Below are 21,891 nucleotides of genomic sequence, written 5' to 3'. Positions count from 1 at the left end.
TTTGGTTTTGTTGGAATTACTTAACATTTCAACCCAATATTTACCAAAGTTAAAAAAGCTACATATGTGAATGCATTTATACTGCCTCAGTTCAATCATCAATTTGTACTTCATGTGGTAGCAGGCAATTTTACTGATTTATTCAACTTGAATAAATGCTCAAATGAAACCAAGCAAAACATGCCTAGATCAAAGGACATTAGATTAGATTTAGAATAACAAAAGAGCTTTCTAATCACTATCAATCACATCAATCACATTCTAATCACATCAAACTAAATGAATAACTTCTATGGCCTGTCCATCAAAAATTCATTCATAATGAATCATTTTAACACAGTTTATGTATATTAAAGCTTACCTTTAAATTGAAATTTTATTTTAAACTATTCATACCATTATACCACAATGAAGTCCCTGGGCCTTATCTGGCAATCCCATTCTGAAAGTTCTAATGATGCCCCTGTTGCTGCTGCACTTTTATATCTATTGTTTAATGTGTTGATTAAAAATTGTTTTAAGGCAATAAAAGTAGGAAGGAAGAGTAAAGTAAGGAGAAAATTCAAGGAAAAATTCATTAAAAGAGGGGCTGTGATAACTTGACTTTTAAATGGGATCGGGACCTGAACATATTGGGAAAGATGTTGGGTCAATTTTTAAGTTTAACCAATTGCACAAAAAAAATGACACGACTGTGAAAAAGTCTTCTGAATATATAAGTACATGCCATGAAAACTTTTCAAAAAACTTCTAAAAAGCTTGTTTTATGTTTATTTCAGTTATATTGATCCTCAAAGATGACGTAATTGTTCTTGGCCAACAGAAATGTTACAACATGTACGGGTGCACCCCGTCTTGTTCCTAAATTCTGAGAATTAAATCTTCTGTTCAGAGGAACAGAATGTTATGCGAGTTTTCCATCTAGATATAGTTTATCATAAGCAACAAATGCACTGGACATCTCACCAGCACTGGACCAATGACAGGTAATTCCTTTTTTATTCTAATATAAACCAGACAAAGTCTACTCAGACTATACAGCAGTCAGACAGCAGTACTGCATGTTTTATGTGATGTGCCTGTTTTTTTGAGACATGTGATTCCTCAAACTTCTCAATGTGGTTGAAAGACAGCGGACTTTTAATGTATTTTTGTGTAATTTATTTTGAAAATATTGAGAATTTCAGGCAGTAGCTTGTGCTCTCTTCCAGCTCAGTCAGTTGATAAAACTAATGAATTTAAGAGAACAATCAAACAATTAATCACATTAAAATCAGAATTGAAGTTGAAAGCTAAGTTAAAGACATGTGTTTTTATATGTTTCTTAAAAGTGAGCACTGATCTTGACCGTCTAATAAAAGGTGGAACTGAGTTCCACAGTTTAGCAGCATAATAACCGAAGTGTCTTCACGGTGTCTGTATTTTACTGATGGTACGTGCAGAAGGTCAGTATCAGCAGATCTAAAAATCACTTGATGGAACATAAACAGAAAGGCACTTCATGATATAAGCAGTGCTTCATTGTGACTTTAATCTTAAACTGTCCTACAAGATACAGGTAGTCAGTACAGCTGCTTCAAAACTGCTGTTTTGTTGCTGTTGTTAGAATCGATGCTGCTACATTTTGTATAAGGTCTAGAGAATAGATTGTTTTCTTAGGTAAGTGGATGTGGACCCTTTCCATATAACCTGAAAGGTCAAGAAGAATCAGGACAGATGACAGTTTGTCTGATCTTGCTGACTGGAGCTTCTTGGTCACTGCTACAAGGGCAGTTTCTGTTGAGTCCGACAGTTTGAAGCCAGACTGGTTGGGGTCCTGCAGCTGGTTCTGCATGAGTAAAAGAGACTGTTGATTATAGACAGCATGTTCAACAATTTTCAAAAGGACAGAAAGGAGTGATACCATTCTGCATTTGTTGTCAAAGAAAAAAGTGTGACAACAGTTCACTGGCAAACTTGTAAAGTTCTGAATTAGCTACAGTTGTCCTTACTGAAACAATCACTACTAAAGCATTTGGTGAAATTTTGGTAATGTTACAATTATTTTGTTAAGACAACATGGAATATGTAATATTAATAGTTATGAATTTTAATAAAATATACTTGATAAAGGTCTGTGGAGTCAGTTAAAATTCCATAATGTGTATTGAACTCTCACTTTGAATGAGTTCAGTAGACTGATCTATGATGGTAGAGTAACAATAACAGCCTGTTTAATTCTAAGGGACAATCAGAGGTTGGAAAACAATCACATAAATCCAACCCCTTCTCCAAGTCATTTTTGCATTGAATCTGACCTGATACCACAGCACCAGTGTTTTCATGACTGACTTGATATGTATGCTACAAAAGTCAACAACAAGCCTGTCTGTGTTTGTTTTCCAGAATCAAGAGGTATCATGACTTCTATTCCAGTCACAGCGGCAGAATATCCTGACTTTAAAAACCAGAGTTCTGCATTATGCACAGATGTGAAGTGTGTCATCTACTCAGTGGCAAATGTGATCATCTTCATCCTGGGGATTGCTGGAAACAGTTTGGTGATCTGGATTGCAGGCTTTAAGATGAAGAAGTCAGTCATCGCCACCTGGTACCTGAGCCTGGCCGTGTCCGACTTTATAATGTGCTCTACCTTGCCCTTTGGTGTCGTCCAAACGGTTACAGATGAGTGGATCTTTGGGCTCTTCCTCTGCAAATTCCGATATTTCATGAAGCTTATAAACATGTATAGTAGCATCTTCATTCTTGTCATCATCAGTGTGGACCGCTGCGTTCTTGTTATTTTTCCGGTGTGGGCTCGGAACAAGCGCACCGTAAGAAAGGCCACTGTGATAATTATGCTAGCTTGGATCATCTCAGCAGCACTTAGCTCACCTGCGGCCATTTTCCGAGACATTGTGCACAACCGGAAGACAAAGTGTGTCAGAAAGTACATCAATGAGCAAAGCCATATTGCCATAGTGTCTTGCCAATTCCTTTTTGGATTTGTGATCCCGTTCCTGATCATTGTCTTCTGTTATGTCCTCATCATGCGAAAGCTGAAGTTCAACCAGATGACGACGTCCACAAAGCCATTCAAGATCATGATACTGCTGATAGCTGCTTTCCTCATCTGCTGGTTGCCTTTTCATTTTTATTCTTTTTTGAAAATACATTATAAGGGATTCAATTTTGTCAAAGTGCTAAAATTATTTGGCGTCATTCTTGCCAACGCCAACAGTTGTTTGAATCCACTTCTTTATGCGTTCATGGGGAGAAACTTCAAGAAGCAGTGTTACTCGGTTCTGTCCAACATTGAGAATGCAATTGAGGAGGAGGAGGAGGGCCGGGAAGGAGTCCAACACCAATAAGGAAAGCATAAGTTCAGCTGTTTGACAAATTTGAACAGTTGAAAAGAAAACAGCATTTTACTAAACTAAACTAAAAAAAATAACACTTGAAACAGTGGCTTGAAATCAATGCTTGCTTTAACCTTAGGTACAAAATTACTAGATATTTTGAGGAAAAATGATGCCTGAAGCTAAAACTCTAAAGGCATGTAATGGCTTACTGTTGGTGACAGATACATTAGATCAATGAGGCTCAATTTATAAAAGAGAAAAGGGCAACACTTACCATCACGGATTAGAATTATTTGCTATAGGTCATGAAATACTATCTATATACTATTTAACTGTGCCTACATGTTCCCACATGGGCTCAGCAACACTTCAGAAAACCATTGTCAGTGAAAACATTTTGCCGCTCCATCTACACGTGCAAATTAAAACTCTGCCATGCAAAGCGAAAGCCATATATCACCAACACCCAGAAACGTGTCCTGTGGTCTGACGAGTCCACATTTGAAATTGTTTTTTGGAAATCATGGACATCATGTCCTTTGGGGCAAAGAGGGACTGTCCGGACTGTTATCAGCACAAAGTTCAAAAGCCTGCATCTTTGATGGTGTGTTAGTGCCCATGGCATGGGTAACTTGCACATCTGTGAAGGCATCATTAATGCTGAAAGGTACATACAGGTTTTGGAGCAACATATGCTGCCATCCAAGCAACGTCTTTTTCAGGGACATCCCTGCTTATTTCAGCAAGACAATGCCAAGCCACATTCTGCACATGTTACAACAGCTTGGCTTCGTAGTAAAAGAGTGCGGGTTGGGTGATTGGGATAGTATAGTGGTGAACACCTCTGCCTTCTACGCTGTAGACTGGGGTTCAATCCCCCCACCTGGGTAAACGCCCTACACTATACCAATAAGAGTCCTTGGGCAAGACTCCTAACACCGCCTTGGCCTTCCTGTGTAAAAATAATCAAATTGTAAGTTTGAAAATATGTAGCGCATTATGAAGCGCAAAATACGACAATGGAGACCCCGGACTGTTGAGCTACTGAAATTGTACATCAAGTAAGAATGGGAAAGAATTCCACCTACAAAGCTTCAACAATTAGTGTCCTCAGTTCCGAAACGCTTATTGAGTGTTGTTAAAAGGAAAGGTAAACATGCTCCTGTCCCACCTTCTTTAAAACGTGTTGCAGGCATCAAATTTAAAATAAGTGAATATTTGCAAAAATCAGTAAGCAGCAGTTACCTCACCGTTCACAAATAAATATGTGAAAGATGAAATTCAACCAGATTACGACATCCAAAAAGCCATTCAAGATCATGACGCTGCTTTCCTCATTGGCAAATAAATTAATTAACAAGTCACATATGAACGAAAATAAATTACTACAAATAATAAAACATTCACCATTAAGTTTTGTTTCTTTTTTTCTCTGCAGGTTTGCTCTTGTTCCCCAGTATAACCACTTAATCAATAAATGCTATTTAAAACAGTTTGTGTCTCAGAGTATGAAATGTCCCCATTACCTCGAAAGTTTACACATATGTACATTGTGGCGGAGGGCAGCTCCGTCACAAGCAGTATTAAAGAGGAAAACAACAAATGTTTCCTTCTAAGTTCAAGTTCTGAAATATTATGCCAAGTCACCAGTGTCTTGTAGCCTCAATGTGTTATCATGTAGTCCAATTGTGTCTTGTTCATCTTCTATATGTAGCTCATTTCTTTCATTGACTGTTTTTGTTATTGATTTTACAGTCACATAGTCTATTTGCTATTTGTCTTAGTCTCTGGCTTTGTTTCTATGCTTGATGCTTACATCAACGTTGACTCACAACTTCATCTCACCTACATTACACAAGTGACTTCTGCTGGAGAGGAGGAGATGGTGAGCAGTGGATTTTTCAAACTGAACAAACTTGTCTTTGGTGAGGTTAGCCTCACTAAGCTAAGTGTGAATATAACATACCTCCATTTCTAGAAGCGAAATACCTCCAGATATATTGAATTCTAGTCAAGTGGAGAAAATAGCCGGTCTTTGTCATTGTATGATGCTTACCATTGTTTCAATTCATTTGAAATATTATGCCTACAAAGGAATATTATCTTCTATTTTTCCTAATCTATTTGCTTGATATGAACATTGGATTTTTTTTTTACTTAATGCACCATCATCATGTATTCTCAATATCATATATTACTTTTTTCCTATTGTGTTGTAAAAATCTAAGTCAAAAAAAGTTTGTGAAATGTAAATAAAAACAGAAAGCAGTTATTTATAATCCACTTTGTCCTGAGCTTAATTGACAACAGTACAAAAATGATATTTACCCTTCACCGCATGAAGTTGAGTTGCTCATTTTTAAGAAGAAACATCCAGGATGTGTCAAAATAGCATGGCAATGTGTAGTGCAATATGCATTGCAAAACATGACAATGAAGGCCCTCAGTGGCTGCACAGCTAAAGACTTAAATATAGAAAAATGGAAAATATAGTATCTTATCAAGTGAAATGACCTTAAATCACATCAACATAAAACCTTTCCCATTTTAAGGAGGTTGTGCACTTATTTGAGGTTATTTAGCCTGTGTTACTTGTTTTAGGTCATTTTACTAAGTCCAATTATCACACTGTACTGGCACATATTTTTTTTCCTAATACTTTTATTTAAACAAGCAAAATTTCCTGCCAACATAGTGAGATAATTTCACTTAATAAAATTACTTAAAATAGGAAAAAATGTCATAAATGTCTTAAATTAAACTTGGAACAAATCTCAACATGATAAATATTAGATCTCTTGACTTCATGTAAGATAATTTGCAGTATACTAGCTGAAGAATGGTAAAAAAGAATCTGCTTTCAAGACTGGATCAATTGTTGTCTTCAGTCCCCAAATGTTGGTTCCATGCTGTTAATAGGAGAGGTGATGTAACACAATAGTAAACATGCTGCTGTTCCACCTTTTGAAACAGGAAACTTGAAACATGTGACAGGCATCAACTTTAAAATGAACATATATTTTCAAAAATATAACATATCATATAACATATAATATCACAAGGCAGTACAGTAAATATATTTTTGTCAAACAGAAGTTACTAACCACTGCTTCAGTTTTCATCAGCATTTTATATACTGTACTGGAAGGGTTTTGAAAGGACCTTGTAAATATTCCTTTTATGTAAGTTCAGTACACAATTTCTATTTATTTGGTCAGTTTAATAAATAATAAAAAATAAATAATAAAAAAACAGGCCACACTGAGTTTCCCTAAAGTGCTACATGCAGTTATTATTAATATGCACACACATGCCAATCGACCCACCACCAATGGGAGGGGCAGTAGTAGGGGTTCGGTTTGTTGTGGATCGGGCAGTGTCCGAAGGCGTGGGCCTAGGCGTTCTGATCCTCGGTTGCTGAAACTGGCTTTTGGAAATTGGAATGTTACCTCACTGGCGGGGAAGGAGCCTGAGTTGGTGCACGAGGTTGAGAGATACCAGCTAGATATAGTCGGGCTCACCTCAACACACAGCTTGGGCTCTGGGTCCAATCTCCTTGAGAGGGGATGGACTTTATTCTTCTCTGGAGTTGTGGTGAGAGGCGACGGGCAGGTGTGGGCTTTCTCATAGCTCCTCGACTCGGTGCCTGTATGTTGGGGTTTTCTCCGGTGGACGAGAGGGTAGCTTCCCTACGCCTTCGGGTTGGGGAACGGGTCCTGACTGCTGTCTGTGCTTATGCACCGAACAGCAGTTCAGAGTACCCAGCCATCTTAGAGTCCTTGGGAAGGGTGCTTGAAAGTGCTCCTCCTGGAGACTCTATTGTCCTACTGGGGGACTTCAACGCTCACGTGGGCAATGACAGTGAGACCTGGAGGGGTGTGATTGGGAGGAATGGCCTCTCTGATCTGAACCCGAGTGGTGTTCAGTTTTTGGACTTCTGTGCAAACCACAGATTGTCCATCACGGACACCATGTTTGAACACAAGGATGTCCATAAGTGCACATGGCACCAGGACACCCTAGGCCGCAGTTCAATGATTGACTTTGTAGTCGTGTCATCGGATTGCGGCCATGTGTTTTGGACACTCGGGTAAAGAGAGGAGCTGAGCTGTCAACTGATCACCACCTGGTGCTGAGTTGGATCAGGTGGTGGGGGAAGATGCCGGTCAGACCAGGCAAGCCCAAACGTATAGTGAGGGTTTGCTGGGAACGTCTTGCAGAAGAACCTGTCAGACTGATCTTCAACTCACACCTCCGTCAGAACTTTGACCAGATATCGGGGGAGGTGGGGGACATTGACTTAGAATGGGCCATGTTCCGTTCCTCCATTGTTGAAGCGGCTGACTGTAGCTGTGGCCATAAGGTAGTTGGTGCCTGTCGGGGCGGTAATCCTCGAACCCGGTGGTGGATACCCCAGGTGAGAGATGCCGTCAAGCTGAAGAAGGAGTCCTACCGGGCATGGTTGGCCTGTGGGACACCAGAGGCAGCTGGCAGGTATCGACAGGCCAAGCGATCTGCGGCTTCAGTTGTCGCCAAGGCAAAAATCTGTGTATGGGAGGAGTTTGGTGAGGCCTTGGAAAGTGACTTTAAGTCGGCTCCGAAAAGATTCTGGCAAAGCGTTAGGCGACTCAGAAAGGGAAAGCAGTGTGCCACTAGCACTGTATATAGTGGAGATGATGTGCTGCTGACTTCGACTGAAGACGTCATTGGGCAGTGGAAGGAAAACTTTGAGGACCTTCTCAATCCCACCGACACGTTCTCCAGTGAGGAGGCTGAGTCTGGGGACATGGGAATAGGCTTGTCCATTACTGAGGCCGAAGTCACTAAGGTAGTTAAGAAGCTCCTTGGTGGCAAGGCTCCAGGGGTGGATGAGATCCGCCCTGAGTTCCTTAAGGCTCTGGATGTTGTGGGGCTGTCTTGGCTGACACGCCTTTTCAACATTGCGTGGACATCGGGGGCGGTGCCACTGGATTGGCAGACTGGGGTGGTGGTGCCTCTTTTTAAAAAAGGGGACTGGAGGGTGTGTTCCAACTACAGGGGAATCACACTCCTGGTAAGGTCTATGCAGGGGTACTGGAGAAGAGAGTCCGGCTTATAGTCGAACCTCGGATCCAGGAGGAGCAGTGTGGGTTCCGCCCTGGTCGTGGAACACTGGACCAACTCTTCACCCTCTCCAGGATTCTGGATGGTTCAGGGGAGTTTGCCCAATCAGTCCACATGTGTTTTGTGGATCTGTAGAAGGCATTCGACTGTGTTCCCCGGGGTATTCTGTGCGAGGTGCTTCGGGAGTATGGGGTACATGGCTCTTTGCTACGAGCCATTCAGGCTCTGTACAAACAAAGCTGGAGTTTGGTTCGCATAGCCGGCAGTAAGTCAGACTCGTTCCCAGTGAGAGTTGGACTCCGTCAGGGCTGCCCTTTGTCACCAATTCTATTCATAATTTTTATGGATAGAATTTCTAGGCGCAGTCAGGGGATGGAGGGTGTCCGGTTTGGTGACCTCAGGGTCACATCGCTGCTGTCGGCAGATGATGTGGTCCTATTGGGGACATCAGGCCACGAACTTCAGCTTTCTCTGGATCGGTTTGCAGCCGAGTGTGACGCGGCTGGGATGAGAATCAGTACCTCTAAATCCGAGACCATGGTTCTCAGGCGGAAAAGGGTGGAGAGCCCTCTCTGGGTCGGGGATAAGCTCTTGCCTCAAGTGGAGGAGTTCAAGTATCTCAGGGTCTTGTTCACGAGTGATGGTACAAGGGAGCGGGAGATTGACAGGCGGATTGGTGGTGGGTCAGCAGTGATGCGGGCTCTTTACCGGTCTGTTGTGGTAAAGAAAGAGCTGAGCCATAACGCAAGGCTCTCGATTTACCGGTCGATCTACGTTCCCACCCTCACCTATGGTCATGAGCTTTGGGTAATGACCGAAAGAATAAGATCGCAAATACAAGCGACCGAAATGAGTTTCCTCCGCAGGGTGTCTGGACTCTCCCTTAGAGATAGGGTGAGAAGTTCAGTCATCCGGGAGGGATTCATAGTAGAGCCGCTGCTTCTTCACGTCGAGAGGAGCCAGCTGAGGTGGTTCGGGCATCTCGTTAGGATGCCTCCTGGACGCCTCCCTCGGGAGGTGTCACAGGCAAAGCCACCTGGGAGGAGACCCCGGGGAAGCTATACTATATCTACTGTATACTATATAGCTGACTATATCGCCCAGCTGGACTGGGAGCGCCTCGGAATCCCCCTTGGAGAGCTGATGGAAGTGGCTGGAAAGGGAGGTCTGGGCTTCATTGCTTAGGATGCTGCCCCCGTGACCCGAACCCCGGAGAAGCGGAAGACAATGGATGGATGGATGGATGGATGGAAGGATGGATGGCACACACATGCAGAAGAGTGTTCTCTGCAGAAGAGCTTAATTTGACTTAAAAAATCAACATGTCATTTGACCAGAGGTGTCAGGCATAATGTTCCTCATCATAATGGATAACTAGAGTATGCTTTGTGAAAATTAACATATGACATAAGCTATCATGACATCAAACATTATAATATCTGTCATGGTTCTACTAGAATGTTCTTCTCAGTTTTCCCTTTAGCCAGAAATCTTTCCATCACACAATAATACCAGGCATTTTTACCTTTTGGGCCAGTACTTATGGATGGCTGTGGAATCTCTGGGGTTTAAACTCACAACATGTTGTTGAGGTTCTTACACAATTAGACCACTCAGACATTGAAGTTGCTCGGATTGTCTCTAAATGTTTAACTCATTAAAATCCCAGGCTTATTACATACTAAGGCTTTTGTGATTTCACCATAAAGTAGTTGAGCTATTCTTAGGTTATAGAAGGACATTAAGGGAGTTAATATTCTGTAAAAAGTATTTGTAGTTTTAAATTTAAAGAGAAACATTGCTGACTTGTGTTTATTGAATGCTAGGTGTCACAAACTGCTTCACACAAGAGGCAGGAGTCAAGTGCAAGTTTAATTCCAGATGCAAGGTAGGTAATAACAAGCAGGGGGTCAGAAATCCAAAAAAGCAGGCCACAGAAAGCAGACAAATCCAAAGAGGGCAAATCCAAAAGAGGACAAAACAAACCAAGAGGCAAGGTCAAAACACCAGAAAACCAAATCATAAACATAAACGCTCAGAATTGTGGAAAAAGCAAACAAGATGTCGCAATGAGCACCTGCAAATGGCGGGTATATATACACAAGATGGCAGACTACAGAGGTCAAAGGATCAAGAAATGCCTAGTATTCGGGAGACGGTGACCTCCTGTGGTGGGGAGGAGAATGGCAGGCGGCAGATGTGGCACCAGGTAATTACATGTAAGATAGAAATTGTTGTTCTGTAAACTTTAAGGTGTTTTTGTTTGGTTTTGTTGGAATTACTTAACATTTCAACCCAATATTTACCAAAGTTAAAAAAGCTACATATGTGAATGCATTTATACTGCCTCAGTTCAATCATCAAATTGTACTTCATGTGGTAGCAGGCAATTTTACTGATTTATTCAACTTGAATAAATGCTCAAATGAAACCAAGCAAAACATGCTTAGATCAAAGGACATTAGATTAGATTTAGATTAACAAAAGAGCTTTCTAATCACTACACTCATGTATAACCTGTAGCACATCAAAATAAATGAATAACTTCTATGGCCTGTCCATCAAAAATTCATTCATAATGAATCATTTTAACACAGTCTATGTATATTAAAGCTTACATTTAAATTGAAATTTTATTTTAAACTATTCATAGCATTATACCACAATGAAGTCCCTGGGCCTTATCTGGCAATCCCATTCTGAAAGTTCTAATGATGCCCCTGTTGCTGCTGCACTTTTATATCTACTGTTTAATGTGTTGATTAAAAATTGTTTTAAGGCAATGAAAGTAGGAAGGAAGAGTAAAGTAAGGAGAAAATTCAAGGAAAAATTCATTAAAAGAGGGGCTGTGATAACTTGACTTTTAAATGTGATCGGGACCTGAACATATTGGGAAAGATGTTGGGTCAATTAGTATTTAAGCAATTGCACAAAAAAATGACACAACTGTGAAAAAGTCTTCTGAATATATAAGTACATGCCATGAAAACTTTTCAAAAAACTTTGTTTTATGTTTATTTCAGTTATACTGATCCTCAAAGATGACGTAATTGTTCTTGGCCAACAGAAATGTTACAACATGTACGGGTGCACCCCGTCTTGTTCCTAAATTCTGAGAATTAAATCTTCTGTTCAGAGGAACAGAATGTTATGCGAGTTTTCCATCTAGATATAGTTTATCATAAGCAACAAATGCACTGGACATCTCACCAGCACTGGACCAATGACAGGTAATTCCTTTTTTATTCTAATATAAACCAGACAAAGTCTACTCAGACTATACAGCAGTCAGACAGCAGTACTGCATGTTTTATGTGATGTGCCTGTTTTTTTGAGACATGTGATTCCTCAAACTTCTCAATGTGGTTGAAAGACAGCGGACTTTTAATGTATTTTTGTGTAATTTATTTTGAAAATATTGAGAATTTCAGGCAGTAGCTTGTGCTCTCTTCCAGCTCAGTCAGTTGATAAAACTAATGAATTTAAGAGAACAATCAATCAAACAATTAATCACATTAAAAACAGAATTTAAGTTGAAAGCTAAGATAAAGACATGTGTTTTTATATATTTCTTAAAAGTGAGCACTGATCTTGACCGTCTAATAAAAGGTGGAACTGAGTTCCACAGTTTAGCAGCATAATAACCGAAGTTTCTTCACGGTGTCTGTATTTTACTGATGGTATGTGCAGAAGGTCAATATCAGCAGATCTAAAAATCACTTGATGGAACATAAACAGAAAGGCACTTCGTGATATAAGCAGTGCTTCATTGTCACTTTAATATCTGTCCTAAAAGATACAGGTAGTCGGTACAGCTGCTTCAAAACTGCTGTTTTGTTGCTGTTGTTAGAATCGATGCTGCTATATTTTGTATGAGGTCTAGAGAATAGATTGTTTTCTTAGGTAAGTGGATGTGGATCTTCTCCATATAACCTGAAAGTTCAAGAAGAATCAGGACAGATGACAGTTTGTCTGATCTTGCTGACTGGAGCTTCTTGGTCACTGCTACAAAGGCAGTTTCTGTTGAGTCCGACAGCTTGAAGCCAGACTGGTTGGGGTCCTGGAGCTGGTTCTGCATGGGTCTGCGTTGATTATAGACAGCAGGTTCAACAATTTTCAAAAGGACAGAAAGGAGTGATACCATTCTGCAGTTGTTATCAAAGAAAAAACTGTGACAACAGTTCACTGGCAAACTTGTAAAGTTCTGAATTAGCTACAGTTGTCCTTACTGAAACAATCACTACTAAAGCATTTGGTGAAATTTTGGTAATGTTACAATTATTTTGTTAAGACAACACGGAATATGTAATATTAATAGATATCAATTTCAATAAAATATACTTGATAAAGGTATGTGGAGTCAGTTAAAAGTCCAAAATGTGTATTGAACTCTCACTTTGAATGAGTTCAGTAGACTGATCTATGATGGTAGAGTAACAATAACAGCCTGTTTAATTCTAAGGGACAATCAGAGGTTGGAAAACAATCACATAAATCCAACCCCTTCTCCAAGTCATTTTTGCATTGAATCTGACCTGATACCACAGCACCAGTGTTTTCATGACTGACATGATATGTATGCTACAAAAGTCAACAACAAGTCTGTCTCTGTTTATTTTCCAGATTCAAGAGGTACCATGACTTCTATTCCAGTCACAGCGGCAGAATATCCTGACTTTAAAAACCAGAGTTCTGCATTATGCACAGATGTGAAGTGTGTCATCTACTCAGTGGCAAATGTGATCATCTTCATCCTGGGGATTGCTGGAAACAGTTTGGTGATCTGGATTGCAGGCTTTAAGATGAAGAAGTCCGTCATCGCCACCTGGTACCTGAGCCTGGCCGTATCCGACTTTATAATGTGCTCTACCTTGCTCTTTGGTGTCGTCCAGAAGGTTACAGATGAGTGGATCTTTGGGCTCTTCCTCTGCAAATTCCGATATTTCATAAAGCTTATAAACATGTATAGTAGCGTCTTCATTCTTGTATTCATCAGTGTGGACCGCTGCATTCTTGTTATGTTTCCTGTGTGGGCTCGGAACAAGCGCACCGTAAGAAAGGCCGCTGTGATAATTATGCTAGCTTGGATCATCTCAGCAGCACTTAGCTCTCCAGAAACCATTTTCCGAGACATTGTGCACAAACAGAAGACAAAGTGTGTTAGAAAGGACATAAATGAGCAAAGCCATATTGCCATAGTGTCTTGCCAATTCATTTTTGGATTTGTGATCCCGTTCCTGATCATTGTCATCTGTTATGTCCTCATCATGCGAATGATGAAGTTCAACCAGATGACGACATCCAAAAAGCCATTCAAGATCATGACGATGCTGATAGCTGCTTTCCTCATCTGCTGGTTGCCTTTTCATCTTTATTCTTTTTTGAAAATACATTATAAGGGATTCAATTTTGTCGAAGTGCTAAAATTATTTGGCGTCATTCTTGCCAACGCCAACAGTTGTTTGAACCCACTTCTTTATGCGTTCATGGGAAGAGACTTCAAGAAGCAGTGTTACTCGGTTCTGTCCAACATTGAGAATGCAATTGAGGAGGAGGAGGAGGGCCAGGAAGGAGTCCAAGGGACAGCTATCAACAACAGTGAGGAAAGCATAAGTTCAGTTGTATGACAAATTTGAACAGTTGAAAGGAAAACAGCATTTTACTTGTTTATGTTACACAAAAAAAAACTTTTAAAAAAATAATACCTGAAACAGTGGCTTGAAATCAATGCTTGCTTTAACCTTAGGTACAAAATTACTAGATATTTTGAGGAAAAATTATGCCTGAAGCTAAAACTCTAAAGGCATGTAATGGCTTACTGTTGGTGACAGATACATTAGATCAATGAGGCTCAATTTATAAAAGAGAAAAGGGCAACACTTACCATCACGGATTAGAATTATTTGCTATAGGTCATGAAATACTATCTATATACTATTTAACTGTGCCTTAGCACAGCATTAAATTAGTTAATTTCTTAAACGGTCAGAACCCACAGGTGGGCCAAAAATGTTTTTACTTCTGTAACCTAAAAAAACAGTTTCCACTGAAGTCCTTGTAGTTACTGAATAATAAGCCTTATTATGTAACAATTCTGAGATTTTACTGGGACAAATGTAAAAAACCAGCTCTGAGGATAGTGAGGCAGCTGAACAGGTGTAGGTGAAAGAAAGTGCCCACAGTGGAGGAATATGTAATGATAAATCAGTAGACTAACAGATAATGAAAAGACTAACACATGCAAACTAGTTAGTTCTCATTTGACTTTTTTATAACTAAACATATCTATCAGATCATCAGCAGCGCAGTAAGCAAGAGATAGCACACAGTTCTTAATAAATACGTCAAAGATGAAGTTCAACCAGATTACGACATCCAAAAAGCCATTCACGATCATGACGCTGCTTTCCTCATTGGCAAAAAAATTAATTAACAAATCAAATCAAATCTACAAATTTATTTGTATAGCGCTTTTTACAACGGATGTTGTCACAAAGCAGCTTTACAGGATTTCAGAAAAGACAAAGTTTCCACAGGACTGTAAGAATGTACAGAATGTACAGAAACCCCCCAGTGGGCAAGCCGGGGGCAACAGTGGCAAGGAAAAACTCCCTCAGAACTGAGGAAGAAACCTTGGGAGGAACCAGGCTCACCAGGGGGGACCCATCCTCCTCTGGTCAAACTACCTACAAGTGATTATACTACTAATATTATCAGCAGTAATATTGATATTAGGAATATCTAGGAGTCTATGAGAACATCAGCATAGGGTGGGCAGCTCATCCAAGGTAGTTGGTGATAGCTGAGGCGTGGGCAGCTGGTCTGAAGTAGGTAGCAGTCAGTCGTCCTTCAGTGTCCAGCCGGACATGTGGGCGGTTGTATACTCGGAAAAAAAGCAGGTAAATGGAATTAGTTTTGTTCTATCCGTTTGTACATAAACAGGGAATGTAAACAAGATAACAAGATAAATGAAAATAAGGTTAAATTACTAAGCAGTATTAAAGAGGAAAACAACAAATGTTTCCTTCTAAGTTGTGTAATATTATCCCAAGTCACCAGTGTCTTGTTTGTAGCCTCAGTGCATTATCATGTAGTCCAATTGTGTCTTGTTCATCTTGTATATGTAGCTCATTTCTTTTATTGACTGTTTTTGTTATTGATTTTATAGTCACATAGTCTATTTGCTATTTATCTTATTCTGTGGCTTTGTTTCTATGCTTGATGCTTACTGTCAAACTTTAATCATAACTTCATCACACCTACATTACACAAGTGACTTCTGTTGGAGAGGTGGGGACAGTGACCAGTGGATTTTTCAAACTGAACAAACTTGATTAGCCTCATAGAGCTAACAAGCTAAGCACGCAAACTTGTAACGCATTCAAAGTGAATATAATGTACCAACATTTCCACAAGAGAAATAAATCCCTTACGGCATTTGGCTGATGCTACAGTTTGATCGGTTAACGTAGGTAGGTGAAGGTAGTGTTAGGAGTCTTGCCCAAGGACTCTTATTGGTATAGTGTAGCGTGCTTGTCGAAGCAGGGGATTGAAGCGTAGAAGGCAGAGGTGTTACCCATTACACTATACCAACCAGGATATAGCAAATTGAATATATAAAATGAACTTTATCTTTCATGATGGTTGCCATTGTTTTAATTTGCTTTAAATATTATGTCTGCAAAGGAATGTTATCCTCTATTTTTACAAAGGCACATTTGATTTTTTTTTTTACTTCGATGCTTAATGCACCATCATCATGCATTCTCACTATCATGTATTTATTACCTTTTTATTGCATTGTAAAAATCTAAGTCTACAACAGTGTGTGAAATGTAAATTAAAAAAGAAAGAAGTAATTTATACTTTGTTCTCTACTTAATTGAAAACAGTACAAAAACATGATAGTTACACTTTTTCCTTTTATCATATACTTGCATATGCTAATCCTTTAAGAGGAAGTATTGCTTCAAGGCTTGCCACCAACAACATCAACAAGTGTTTGCAATAATTTTCATCATGTTACATAATAAAAACAAAAAAATCTGTGCATAAAAATTCTGTGACCTTAAAATCCACCATGTTTCTGAGATGGAAATTATGCCACTGTCAAGTCACTGTATCCACAAATGCAAGCTGTTCAAGTGCATCATGCCAAGGTGTAGTCATTTGTCAACAACGTCCAGAAATGCTGCTGACTTTTCTGGGCTCATCTGAAATTAAGTGATACACAGTGGAAATGTGTGTTGTGGCCTGATAACTGAAATTTTTAGATTGTTTATGGAAATAATGTACATTGAGTTCTCTGGCCCAAAAAGGCAAATGACCATTCTGATTGTTACCATCTGGGGTCTGTCATTATGTGGGGTAACTTGGGTCTGTGAGTGGGTAACTTGCATAACTGTGAATGTATATACATATAAGAGCATATGCATATGCTGCAATTTAGATACCATCTTTTTCTGTAACATTTATGTTCATTTCAACTTGACAGCACAAGGGAACAATCAGGATATCACAACACCATGTTGTGGTGCAATATGAATTGTGCAATATGAATTGCAAAATATGGCAACATGGCCCTCTACAGTTACACAGCTAAAGACACTCCACAACATATCTTGTCAAGTGAAATGATCTGAAATCACATCAATATATCTAACATTTCCCATTTTGAGGTGGTTGTGCATTTATTATGAGGTTATCTAGCTTATTTCCAGAAATCTTTTACTTATTTAGGTCATTTTATTAAGTAAAATGATCTCACTGTACCGGCAGATAATTTTGCTGGTTTCAAGTACATTTCTTAAAACAAGGAACATTTTCTGTGAGATAATGTAAGTTAATAAAATTAATGAATACTAGTAAAATTATCTTAAATTAAGCTTCTCAACAGGAGAAATATTAGATTTCTCGACTTCAAGTAATTTTCTTCAAGATAATTTTATTTGACAAAATATAATTTTTTGCAGTGTACTTCAAGACTTCTTCTTGTCTTCAGTCCTCAAATGTTTGTTACATGCTGTTAATAGCAGAGGTGATGTAACAATAGTAATCATGATCCTCTTCCAACTTTTGAAACAGGACACTTGAAACATGTGACAGGCATAAAATTTGGAATAAATATATATTTATAAAAACAATATTTTCATAAGGCAATCCATCAAATATGTTTTTCTACTGGCTTATTAAATACTAAGGCCAGAAACTACAGTAATTTCAACCTAGGTTAGCTGAGCTGTTCTTAGGTTATAGGAGTGTGTAATAAAACTTTTCTCCCACCATTAGAACCTGGTCATTTAGGGGTAAGTACACTGTAAAAAGCATTTCTTTTTTGTTTTGTTTTAACTTTAAAGAGTAACATTGCTAACTTATGGTAACTGGATCATAGATAATATGTTTACATATAAGACAGATATTGTTCTGTTGATGTCAAAGTATTTTCGTTTATTTTTATTAGAATTACTTAACATTTTAAGCCAGTATTTTTCAATATTAAACAAGCTACATATGTCAATAAACTTACACTTTTCAGTTAAATTTTAAAATTGTACTTCCAGACAAAAAAAGCAATTCAACAGTTTCCTTCAACTTAATTACTGAAATGAACTAAAGCAAAGCATGTTTAGATTCAATAAGATTAGAGTAGATTTATATTAACAAAATAATTATTTTACATGAATTCAAACCTTGAAAACATTTCAAGTTCTACCCTGTTCCACTTCTACAATTTAGATTCTTTAAAGTGAAGTGGTTGTGGGAAGTAAACAGCTGTGTCTGAAACTGAAGTCAGCTGTCGCAATGCCTTCCTGCCAGTGCTGTTTCATAAGTCTGGGACACGATGCAGACAACATTGTAATGAACATTGTGTGCAACAGAGACATGCTCTTAAAACAGCAATACATCATGTCATTGTCAAGATACCAACAGCTTTGCCAGCTGCTCGCATTAGACCTTAGCATCTTTTACCAAGAGAAATGTTTTTATCTAACCACTTCAGCACTGATGCAAAATTATGGGTTATTTAAGGCAGTGGAGGATACATATGCACTGCCTTCAGAAAGATCCTGAAGGAAGGAACCTCAGCAGAGAGCATTTTATATAAACATTTTATTAAGACGTGCCACAAAATACTGTAAGAGTAAACAGCCTTTATGATATTGTCGGGATCCAGAGCAGTCCAGCCTCCACCCTGGGTCTCCGATGTAGTATTATTTTACAACTAATTAACTTTTTTATTAATATTCTAATTTTAATTTAATTTGTTTTCTAATATAAAAAGGTTATTAAATCAAAAGATTAAAAATGTTCTTGCAAAGTATAAAAAGCAATTGTCACGCAGTCAACGGGGGAATCGGACTTCACTTCCCAGAGTGCTCGGGGGATCACGTGATCTTCCCCCGCACCCGTCAGTGATCCCAGTCGCCTGAGCACTTGCACCTGATGAACTCCAATTCCAACCTATATAAGCTGGGACTTTAGTTTGACTCTTAGTGTGTTATTGTTTTGATGCAATTACTAAGCAATTTCTCTACGTTGTGCTTCCTGTGTTTTGACCTTTTGCAAAGTCTGACCCGAATACTTTCGAATACTGTTTTACTGTTTTGGACTGTTTTGTGTTATGATTTCGGACTGAACTTTGACTTCAATTTGTGTTTTCTCCCTCTTTTCCTGATTACCTCTGGTATTAAACCTCTTAACTTTTGTTTTTTTCCCCGTGAGCTTCTGTCCGCACACAGCAATACAGCCAAAAAGTTTAAAAGATTTTCTTGCAAGAATTAATTTCTTGCAAATTTCAGCCATTGGTCTTTTTGAAGGAAAAGGCTTTTAAGTTTCAGGTGACAAGTCAGCTTAGCCAAAAAAGAAACATTAGGCCTAACTTTCCTACCTAAGGCTGCCTGGCCCTTAGTTACACTGACTGTGTACTCTAGTTTAATAGTTTCTAATTATTAATTGCTGCAAACCTTTTATTAATGAGAACTCAAAGATATATTTTATCAATAAATCCCTACAATATTCAGACACAGCTTATCTTGGTATGATTGGCTAATTAAAACAGGTGAGTGAATGTGCACTGGATCACTTCAGCACTGCTCTATCAGCTACAGTGTGAAGTAGGCTGTTCAATGATGAGTTAACAATCAAAAATTAGATTACTCAGCTATGACCATCTATCATGCTAAATAATTACTCTTTTAGAGTAGAATACAGTGTTTTCTGTCTAGCTTTCTAATCACTACACTCATGTATAACCTGTAGCACATCAAACTAAATAAATAACTTCTATGGCCTGTCCATCTAAAATTCATTCATAATGTCATTTTAATGCAGTTTATGTATATTAAAGCTTACATTTAAATTGAAATTTTATTTTAAACTATTCATAGCATTATATCACAATGAAGTCCCTGGGTCTTATCTGTCCACCCCATTCTGAAAGTCCTAATGATGCCCCTGTTGCTGCTGCATTTTTATGTTTTGTTTAACGTGTTGATTAAAAATTGTTTTAAGGCAATGAAAGTAGGAAGGAAGAGTAAAGTAAGGAGACAATGCAAGATAAAATCTATTAAAAGAGGGGCTGTGATAACCTGACTGTTAAATGCGTTCTGGACCTGAGCATATTTGGAAAGAGAATGTAGGATCCTTTAGCGTTTATGACTGCACAAAAGCAATTCCAATAAGGTTGGGACGTTGTGTGAAACATAAATAAAAACAGAATTCAATGATTTGCAAATGCTTTTCAATCTATATTCAACTGAATACACTACAAAGACGAAATATTTAATGTTCAAATGGATAAACTTTATTGTTTTTTGCAAATATTCGCTCATTTTGAATTAGATGTCTGCAACACGTTCCAAAGAAGTTGGGACAGGGGCAACAATAGACAGGGAAAGTTGAGAAATGCTCAAAAAACACCTGTTTGGAACATTCCACAGGTGAACAGGTTAATTGGAAACAGGTGAGTGTCATGATAAGGGAGCATCCCTGAAAGGCTCAGTCGTTCACAAGCAAGGATGGGGCGAGGTTCACCACTTTGTGAACAACTGTGTGAGCAAATAGTCCAACAGTTTAAGAACAACGTTTCTCAATGTGCAATTGCAAGGAATTTAGGGATTTCATCATCTACAGTCCATAATATCATCAAAAGTTTCAGAGAATCTGGAGAAATCTCTGCAAGTAAGCAACAAGGCAGAAAACCATCATTGAATGCCCATGACCTTCAATCCCTCAGGCAGCACTGCATTAAAAACCAACGTCATTCTGTAATGGATATTACCACACTTCAGAAAACCACTGTCAGTGAAGACATTTCGCCGCTCCATCTACAAGTGCAAATTAAAACTCTGCCATACAAAGCGAAAGCCATATATCAACAACACCCAGAAACGCTGCCGGCTTCTCTGTGCTTGAGCTTATCTGAAACGGACTGACACAAAGTGGAAAAGTGTCCTGTGGTCTGACGAGTCCACATTTCAAATTGTTTTTGGAAATCATGGACGTCGTGTCCTCCGGGCCAAAGAGGAAAAGGACTGCCCGGATTGTTATCAGCACAAATTTCAAAAGCCAGCATCTCTGATGGTGTGGGGGTGTGTGTGAGTGCCCATGGCATGGGTAACCTGCACATCTGTGAAGGCACCATTAATGCTGAAAGGTACATACAGGTTTTGGAGCAACATATGCTGCCATCCAAGCAACGTCTTTTTCAGGGACGTCCCTGCTTATTTCAGCAAGACAATGCCAAGCCACATTCTGCACGTGTTACAACAGCGTGGCTTCGTAGTAAAAGAGTGTGGGTACTAGACTGGCCTGCCTGCAATCCAGACCTGTCTCCTATGGAAATTTTTGGTGCATTATGAAGAGCAAAATGTGACAACAGAGACCCCAGACTGTTGAGCAACTGAGGTTGTACATCAAGCAAGAATGGGAAAGAATTCCACCTACAAAGCTTCAACAATTAGAGTCCTCAGTTCCCAAACGCTTATTGAGTGTTGTTAAAAGGAAAGGTGATGTAACACAGTGGTAAACATGCCCCTGTCCCAACTTCTTTGGAACGTGTTACAGGCATCAAATTTAAAATAAGTGAATATATGCAAAAAACAAAGTTTATCCATTTGAACATTAAATATCTTGTCTTTGTAGTGTATTCAATTGAATATAGGTTAAAAAGGATTTGCAAATCATCGTATTCTGTTTTTATTTGTTTTACACAACGTCCCAACTTCATTGGAATCAGGGTTGTAAATAAATAAATAAAATAAAAAAACTAATAAATACATGACTATGAAAAAGTATGCATGCGTGCTTTTCATGTTTATTTCAGCAGTACTGATACACAAAGATGACGTAATTGTTGTTGGTTAGCAGAAATGTTGCAACAGGTACAGGTGCGTCACTCACATCTTGTTCCTAAATTCTGTGAACTTAATCTTGCATTCAGAGGAAC

General features: G+C 38.9%; 1 protein-coding gene across 2 annotated transcripts; it reads left to right on the top strand.

Annotated features, from left to right (window-relative positions):
- The first annotated feature begins 840 nt into the window (after positions 1 to 840).
- Positions 841 to 14,934, top strand: LOC108438711 (C3a anaphylatoxin chemotactic receptor-like). Of its 2 annotated transcripts, XM_017716714.2 has the most exons (3): positions 841 to 986; positions 2,386 to 3,314; positions 13,997 to 14,934. In XM_017716714.2, exons 1-3 carry the CDS (start codon positions 980 to 982, stop codon positions 14,069 to 14,071), a joined length of 1,011 nt encoding a protein of 336 aa, XP_017572203.1. In that variant the 5' UTR covers positions 841 to 979; the 3' UTR covers positions 14,072 to 14,934. The 2 variants fall into 2 exon arrangements, with proteins under 2 accessions (XP_017572203.1, XP_017572202.1); XM_017716713.2 differs by lacking the exons at positions 841 to 986; positions 2,386 to 3,314 and adding an exon at positions 11,531 to 11,674 and having other exon boundaries at positions 13,068 to 14,934.
- The last annotated feature ends 6,957 nt before the right edge of the window (positions 14,935 to 21,891 follow it).

This window comes from Pygocentrus nattereri, chromosome 20 (genome assembly GCF_015220715.1).
Source record: "Pygocentrus nattereri isolate fPygNat1 chromosome 20, fPygNat1.pri, whole genome shotgun sequence".
In the NCBI taxonomy this organism is placed as follows: Eukaryota; Metazoa; Chordata; class Actinopteri; order Characiformes; family Serrasalmidae; genus Pygocentrus; species Pygocentrus nattereri.
This window is presented reverse-complemented; position numbering and strand designations above follow the sequence as displayed.

Bases quoted from the DNA above. Each gene is read 5' to 3' on its own strand.
- LOC108438711 (XM_017716714.2), top strand. The intron at 3,315-13,996 runs GAGGAGGAGGGC...GCAATTGAGGAG, and splicing joins TTGAGAATGCAATTGAGGAG to GAGGAGGAGGGCCAGGAAGG.